The sequence below is a fragment of the Lathyrus oleraceus genome, unplaced genomic scaffold (assembly GCF_024323335.1).
Source record: "Lathyrus oleraceus cultivar Zhongwan6 unplaced genomic scaffold, CAAS_Psat_ZW6_1.0 chrUn0207, whole genome shotgun sequence".
Classification (NCBI taxonomy): domain Eukaryota; kingdom Viridiplantae; phylum Streptophyta; class Magnoliopsida; order Fabales; family Fabaceae; genus Lathyrus; species Lathyrus oleraceus.
This window is the reverse complement of record NW_026112598.1, coordinates 8,852-17,173: the sequence shown is the minus strand read 5'-3', so window position 1 is coordinate 17,173 and position 8,322 is coordinate 8,852. Positions and strand designations below refer to the sequence as shown.

Sequence of the window (8,322 nt, the reverse complement as noted above, 5' to 3'; positions counted from 1 at the left end):
ATTCTGCAAGATTCCCACGCATGCCTTACACTTGTCACACCTTTGCATCATCAGATTCCACCAAGTCTTCCCCAAGACAAGACAACTCCCACCTAGTCTGCACCTATGCATGCAAGATTCCCACGCATGCTTTACACTTGTCACGTTTCTGCATCATCAGATTCCACCAATGCATGCCAACACTACCACGCATGCCTTACACTTGTCACATTTTTGCATATTCAGTCTACTTGAAAACGAGTATAAATAGAGGGTCATTCTTGCAAGTTTTCATCAACCACTAACACTTTTATTCAGAGAACTCAGGCGAAACTTCTCATCCACCAAGCTTCTTCCTACATTGCAGTCATGTCGCTTCTTACCATGGGCCAAGAACACAGAGGAACTAGGGCAAACATTGCCTCATTCGTAAGTTTTTCTTGAACATTGCCTCTTTCGTATGTTTGTAATTAGTTTTTTAAAAGTCCAATATAATGATTTTTTATATTGTTTGTTTTTAAAGGATCCCAAGAAATTTCGTCAACGTTCACACCCAATGCCTTATCCAGACCCATGGTGCGTACCTTACATAGAGCGTGCGGGTTTCGGTCATGTAATGCATGTCGTAAATGCCACCATTGATGCCAAATTCATTTTGGCTCTGTGTGAACGTTGGAGACCTGAGACACACACCTTTCACCTACCAACTGGTGAATGTACCGTCACATTAGAGGACGTGTACATGCTTTTAGGTCTTAGAATAGATGGTAAGCCTGTGACCGGAAATGTTCAACAGCCTAACCAAATATGTGTTCAAATGTTGGGGGTAGATCTGGTCGAGGGTGAGGGGTCTGCCAAAGCAAGGGGTCAGGGTATTAAATTATCTAGCCTACAATTGTACCACGACTCCATAACTTTGACTGAGGAATCCTCCGAACAAGAAAAAGTCATAAAAACCCGGGTTTACATTATGCTATTGTTTGGGAACTTGCTATTTCCCGAAGGGACGGGAAATAGCATAAATTTTATGTACTTGAGTTTGCTCGGGGACATTGATAGAATAAGCACATATAGTTGGGGTTCTGCAGTATTAGCATTCCTATATAGCTCTTTGTGTAAAAATGCACAAAATGAGCACTGTACATTTTCTGGATGTGCTTTTTTGCTTCAAACATGGGGGTGGTGGAGATTGCCGAGGCTAGCCCCAGAAAATCCTAATGACTACTCCTTCCCCTACGCAACTAGGTAAATTTATGATCTTATTTCATTTTGTATATTTATTCTATAAATATTTGTAACTAATATTATTTATCTTTTTTTGTTTAGGTTCATTACAACCGGACTGGATTACAGTCTTACCCCCAAAAATAAAATTATATTTTATCGTCAACTGTTGGATCGTCTCCGAGCACAGGATGTATTACCACTAAATCACTCAACTTCTAACTGATTTATTAATGTCATGCATTCTCGATAAATAACATATTTACTTTTTTCTTTGCAGTTTATTTGGAGGCCATATTTGGGATTGGAACATCAACCCAACCCCGAAGATGCAGCTGTTTGGACAGCAAAAACGGCCATAATGCGGTTCACCACTGTGGAGATGCACCAAAGTGACCGTGTCAAGCTTCAATTCGGAATGCATCAAGACATCCCAGGCCCCCCAATGTCCATGGAACCTTGGCATCTAAAAAAAGTCAGCCACCAGTGGTATGCCCAAAATTGGAAGGAATTTGCTAAGGAGTTTCGAAAAATGTGGAAAGACCGTGCCCACTATGTTCTACAATTTCCGGTGGCGCCCAACGAAATGAAGCCGACAAGGGAATATGTGGAATGGTATAGAGCAAATACCAATCCAGAAATGATTGTGTCTGACCCGTTCTATTTGGACGATCCCCGGATGCAACAGCCATATTTCCAACAACAACAACCACCACAGTATTCCCAACAACAACAACCACCACCTTATTACCAACAACAACCACCACAACCATTTTACCAACAACAACCACCACCACCTTATTACCAACAACAACCACCACCACCATATTACCAACAACAACAACCACAACACATGTCCACCCCCCAACCAAATCAACAATACATACCACAAACTCAATCCCAATACCATGAAGACTACCAACAACAAACTCAACATTCCCACCACCATCAACAGTCCCAACACCTACCACAATATCAATCCCCCTACTTCCACCAATCCCAACACTTCCAACACGACAATTTCCCAAGCTCTTCCAGTCCTCCACCTAGCCCCGACACGGGTATACAAGAGGACTACCAACAGGACTACTACACACCACAACAAACATTGCACTTTGGCCAACCCGATTCAACCCTAAACTACCAAAGACCACAATTCGAGGGCGCACCCAGCAGTAGTCAGTTTGTCCCACCGAGACAAAGCTTCGAGGGCGCAGAGGGGACCCGTCTTTCCTACAGCACTGAAGGGACTTCGACCGAACCACAACGGCAAGCGGCAAGGGGGCGTGTTAGGGCAAGGGGTGGTAATAGGGAAGCACCACCACCACGTGAACCGTCTAGGCGAGTAACTAGACCTCCCCCGTGCGGATCGTACAAGGGACCGCATCATATGTGATTAATCATATCTTTGTAATATTTGCCTTGTCTATTATTTAAATAAAAATATTTTCTGTTTATTATCTTTATATCTTTATCTTTATCTTTAAAAATATTGTCTATCATATCTTTATACATATATAAAATAATTTTTTTTCCAAAAATTTACAAATAATATTAATTACTTATAAATTATATTAATATATATATATATATATATATAAATTAATATATATATATAAATTAATATATATATATATATATATATATATATATATATATATATATAAATAAAAAAATTTATTTATATATATGTGTGAACATAAATTAATATACTTAATAAAAAACATAAATTTATAAATAAAAAAAAATTAAAAAAAAAAAAAAAAATGGATTGGGCATAGGCGCCACCCCTAGTGGCGACTTGCCCTACCCATTAAGGGTAGGCGCCAACTAGGGTGGCGCCTAAGTGTAAAAAATGGCCAATTTTGGCCATTTGTGTAATTATTTTGAAAAATTGGATATTTTTGAAATTTTTTTGAAATTTTTGGATATTTAAAAAAAAAATTCCAACTTTTTGTCCCAAACACAAATTATCAAAAAATATTGAAATACAATTTTTAATATCTCTCTATTTAATATTTTGATTATAAATATAATATTAATATTTTATTTATTAATAAAAAATATTATAATAAAATTATATTGTTTTTGTCTGATGTAAAGTAAAAAAAAATTCTCTCTTCGTTATTTTTCTTCTTCTCACTGTTTAGTATTTTATTTCATGAAAATCAATATTTGTATATCAATAAAAATATTATAGTAAAAATTCTATTATTTGGTACAAAGATATATTAATCAAAATAGATAAAAGTTGTCCGGTATATCGATCATCAAACACAATATAATATAAAAAATTGTCTTGTACTATTTTGTAGTGTCTAGTACTGCTATGTCCAATAATTCTTATTTTACAAAGAAATACACCCTAATATTATTAAATTTTATTTTATACATTAATATTGTAATGTTTTATTTTTATACATTAATAAAATAATTTATTCATCTAAATAATTAATTTACAACATTAATTAATTGTAATTTTTTTAATTTAATAATTTATATTATTGTTATTATATAATATTATAAAAGTAATTTTAACTTTTTAAATATATGACATTGAAAAAGGTTTTTGTCGTAGAGATATTTAGGCTCTGCCATGTCAACTCCACATCACAAGTTTAATTGTTAACTATATAATAGTGAGGGGGGCAATCAAAAGAAGAAATATGAAGAAAAAAAAAGATTTTGTTTAAAGAAAATTAAAAAGTTATAAAAATTAAAATAGAGAAATTAATTTTAAAAAAACAATTAAAAATTAAAATAGTAGAATTAAAACTGCATTTAACTCTTTAATTTATTAAATTCATCCGTGCAAGCATGGTTTACAATCTTGTTTAAAATAAAAAATGAGTAACTATCACATTCATCTTTTTATACAAATTCAAAGCATAAAATCAAATTCACAAACACTTTTCTTATAAAGTTAAGGGTTAAAAGAAATTTTACCCTAAGTTTTATTTTCTTCTCTTTAATTTTTTTATAATCTACTTTTTATTATAATATATATTAAATGATGTGGCAGAAAAATAAACCACAACTCTTTCAAATTGCATTAGTACAAAGACAAATGTCACTCTAATGATTAGAATAATATTTTTTTAATAATTATTTTATTATTGAATAGTCACATAATAAAAATTTAAATTATTATATTATAACAATAAAAAAATACAACAGTTATAGAAAAAACTAAAACTCGTCCAAATAAGGGATACAAATATCTTTAACTCTAAAATTAATTATAATTAAAGATCAAAATATTTTAAGAAACAAAAGTACAAAGATTATAACAACTATTTCCATAAATGTTTATAGAAGACCTCGACACAATGGACAAGTGTAAGTTGATGAGCGATTGATGCATTGTTGAATCCATGAGCCAATACAATTTTTATGAAAAACATGAGAGCATTTGGTACGAGCTAAATCTGATTTAATGCAAAACTCCTCCAAACAAATAGGACATTGTTCGGTTGAGTCAGAAAAAGGATAACAATTTTCTAATTTCTCCATCAAATCAACAACTTGTTGAGCTTGACCATAATCATCTTGATTTCTAAAATCTACTTCCTCCTCTTCAATTGATGTTATGGCAGAAAGACGCACATTCAACTCTAATATATCACGATTTTCATAGTTGTGTGCAACTATTTGCCTAGCAAATTCTTCAAGATTTGGTAGAACCGTATATAATAAATCATCTGGCACAAAAGAAAATTCGGCGTATAAAACACCATTATGATCTCCTTCCAAACCATTACATAGAATTTCAATAGGAATCGCTACAACTCTTTTGATTGTAGTTGTAAAATCGGGCATAAAGGTTGTGGCATCGGATTGAGAAGGTACAATTGTGTGGCTGAACTCAAAATCAATGCAAAAGCATTTTCTAAAAACATGAATGTTATGTGAAGATTCAATTCTTTCGCTAGGTAAATACGCTTCAAAGTTGAAGAAGGTTTCCATGACAAACTAGTGATGAAGATGAAGTGTTTTTGGACAAACTATTTAAAAGAAAGTAGAATATAAACTACAAGTTCTTTTGGGTTTAAGATTTTGGTTCAATCTATTTGATATGAATTGTTTCTATATATAAGGCTAGAGCTTGAGTTTTTATATCTATAACATTGATTTGATTTAACGATCTAATCATTTAAATTTTTATATTTTACTTAGATTTATTGTTTAAGAAAATCTTGTTTTGATTTACTTGGTAAAAACCGTACTTATATATATATGGCAAAAGTTAGGTTTCATTATTTAAATTCTTATATTGTTTCGATACTAATAGAATAAATATTTTTCTATTTAATTAAGTATTAAATATTAGATATGTATCTAAAGAGATTGGATAAGGGAAAAAACAAACTAATAATTCAGTCAGAATTTTGTCTTTTAAATTTAAATCTTTATTAAAAACTCTCTTTGTTTGCTAAAGATCCTCCCAAACAATTTTATGAAATTATAGAAAAAAAACCAATTGCAATTTTTTCACCATAAAAAATTCCTTTAGAAATATTTACTCAAAAGAAGAAAAAATTAATTACGAAATTTGTTCTTACTTTTTGAAGATGTTCCTTACTTTATGGAAAACATGGTCCTAATTTCAGTTATTTTTATATTACCTTCAACAACAAAAAATCTAATTCACACTATTATATTATATGACACCTTTATTGCCTTAAAAAAATAAAACAGTTATATTTTCAATTTTTTTGTTTAGATGTATATTTTTAACTTTAATCTCAAACTTTAATTTATCAATCAAATAATATTTAGATAACTATTAACATTTATACATTACTATTATTTTATTTATAATTAAACATTTTATTTATAAATTTAGAAATAAATATTAAACCAAACGATAATACTATAACATTATTATTATTTTATTAAAACCAAATTAATAACCTATAATAATTTTCATTGAAATTTATAATATAAATAGTGCAGAAACTCTGCATTATTGGAATTATATATATATATATATATATATATATATATATATATATATATATATATATATATATATATATATATATATATATATATATATATATATATATATATATATATATATATATATATATATATATATATATATATATATATATAGTTTTGAAAATTTAATTTATTTCTCTTTTATATTAAATAAGTGTGTGCATGGGCACATATGTAAGTATATTTGAAATTAGGTGAACGGAATAGCTCAAATGATATGATAATAGATAGTTGAATTAAATAAGTGTTAATGGTTGATTGAAGTTCAATTCTTGATGATAACGTTTATATATATTTACGTATTAATGTAAGGAAGTCGTTGATATTTATAAATCAACAATTTTTAAAAAAATATATTTGAAACAAATCAAATTAAATTAAAAAAAAGTTAATTTTTAAATAAAATCATATATGATAACAAATTTATGAATAAAAAATATTTTTTCTTTAATTTTTAAAGATCATTTATTTTTTAATATATTTACATTAGTACAATTCAAATGGACACTAGATTACGAGCTTTGAAGCTCGTCTCACCAAATTCCATGACTGGAGAGATGTTATTCAAATACCTTGTAGTCTTAGTATAAGAGTAAGTGTTGTCCTCGTGAGAGAGGTAGACAACGAACATAATGAAGTAAAACCTCACCTATATAGATATAGTGCAAAAGCCCAATAGAAACTTATTGGATGAATAAATCCTAGTGTTTTTTGTTTTTAAAAAATGTTTTGGGCCGATCAGAAGAAGCCTAGAAAATCCAAGACAGTCACGACGGTGTGACATGCAATTTAGTAAAGGTCTCAGACCCTAAAGAACCTTCGAGATAGCAGCCATTCGATTATTCGAGGAGCAAGAAAGTGTAAACCTCCCATTCCCTTTTCGCCCAATTTTAATTGAGAAAATTATTATTAGCGGAAGACAAATAATCGAACAATATGACATAAGCCAATCATTTGATTATTCAAGGAGCAGGAAAGTGTAAACCTCTCATTCCCTTTTCATTCAAGTTTGATTAAAATATTTTATTCAGATGACGAGAGATCGAGCAATATATCGTAAGCCAATCATTCAATCATTTGAGGAGCAGGAAAGTGTAAAAGTCTCATTCCCTTTTCAACTGGTTTTTATCAAGAACAAGTTTTACATACTTCGGATAAACAGAGAAGAAAAACTCGATGTTGATTGAGGGTTTGTCGTGTTACTATAAAAAATGATTTGTGAAATGGTTAATATTGTTTTGACTTGGTTTTGAAAATGGTTTGAATATATTTGAATAGATGGTAAAAGATGATTGAAGAATAAATGAAAGTGAAAATAGTGACAAAAGGTTGCAAATTGCATCACAATTGGTGCAAATTCTAGCATGATGATGTGAACTCTAGTACAAGGTGTAACTTAAAGGCACAAAGTAAATTGAATCGAAAATGTACAAAGCACGCAAAATGGTACAAGCGCATACATAATATTTACAACACACATTCATTGTAATTAAATCAAAAGAGTAAAGTAAAATGAAATGTGCACATATCAAAATCATGACGCGAAGACGTGAATCAATATCGTGTAATGCGAAGATGTATAAAGCTACCAAAAGTAAGATTTAAGTTCGATTTAAATGTAACGAAGTTGGATCGTTATATCTCAACACAAATTGAATTACAAATTTCTAACACACAATGCGCTCATCGCAAATAAAATCAAAATATAACATTGTGAAAGAACAAGTTGCATGTCGAAGCACTAATTGGTAAAAAGTTCGGATTACCGCTATGCTAAACCAACAGAAGCGTATACGAAATTGAATCGAAATATAACGGCAACCAACTTGAAAATACCGCACGCAAACCAAGAAAGCTCCAATAAAATTCTAACCCTTAACGATGATCATCACAATCGAAATAAAAATACAGTTTAAAATAAACATAAAAAACAATATAATCCACCATACAATGTAATAAGAAAGAGCTACATGGGCTTAAACCAAGTGTTAGAGACAAGCCCAAAAACAACAATATTTTTTTACTTACATCAATAAACAAAATTCAGATAATAAAAATATCTTACTAGTTAAAGTAAATAATAAAAATAATAATAGTAAAATAGAACAAAAGAAA

The 8,322-nt window shown here is 30.1% G+C and overlaps 2 protein-coding genes across 3 annotated transcripts; one reads left to right on the top strand and one right to left on the bottom strand.

The window, feature by feature from the left end:
* Positions 1–292: 292 nt before the first annotated feature.
* LOC127112960 (protein MAINTENANCE OF MERISTEMS-like) lies at positions 293–2,657 on the top strand. 2 transcript variants are annotated; one of them, XM_051046405.1, is made up of 4 exons: positions 293–408; positions 503–1,224; positions 1,306–1,396; positions 1,484–2,657. In XM_051046405.1, exons 1-4 carry the CDS (start codon positions 349–351, stop codon positions 2,597–2,599), a joined length of 1,989 nt encoding a protein of 662 aa, XP_050902362.1. In that variant the 5' UTR covers positions 293–348; the 3' UTR covers positions 2,600–2,657. The 2 variants fall into 2 exon arrangements, with proteins under 2 accessions (XP_050902362.1, XP_050902361.1); XM_051046404.1 differs by having other exon boundaries at positions 301–1,224.
* A 1,855-nt stretch (positions 2,658–4,512) lies between these two features.
* LOC127112959 (uncharacterized) lies at positions 4,513–5,022 on the bottom strand. The gene has a single exon (XM_051046403.1). It carries the CDS (start codon positions 5,020–5,022, stop codon positions 4,513–4,515), a length of 510 nt encoding a protein of 169 aa, XP_050902360.1.
* Positions 5,023–8,322: the final 3,300 nt, after the last annotated feature.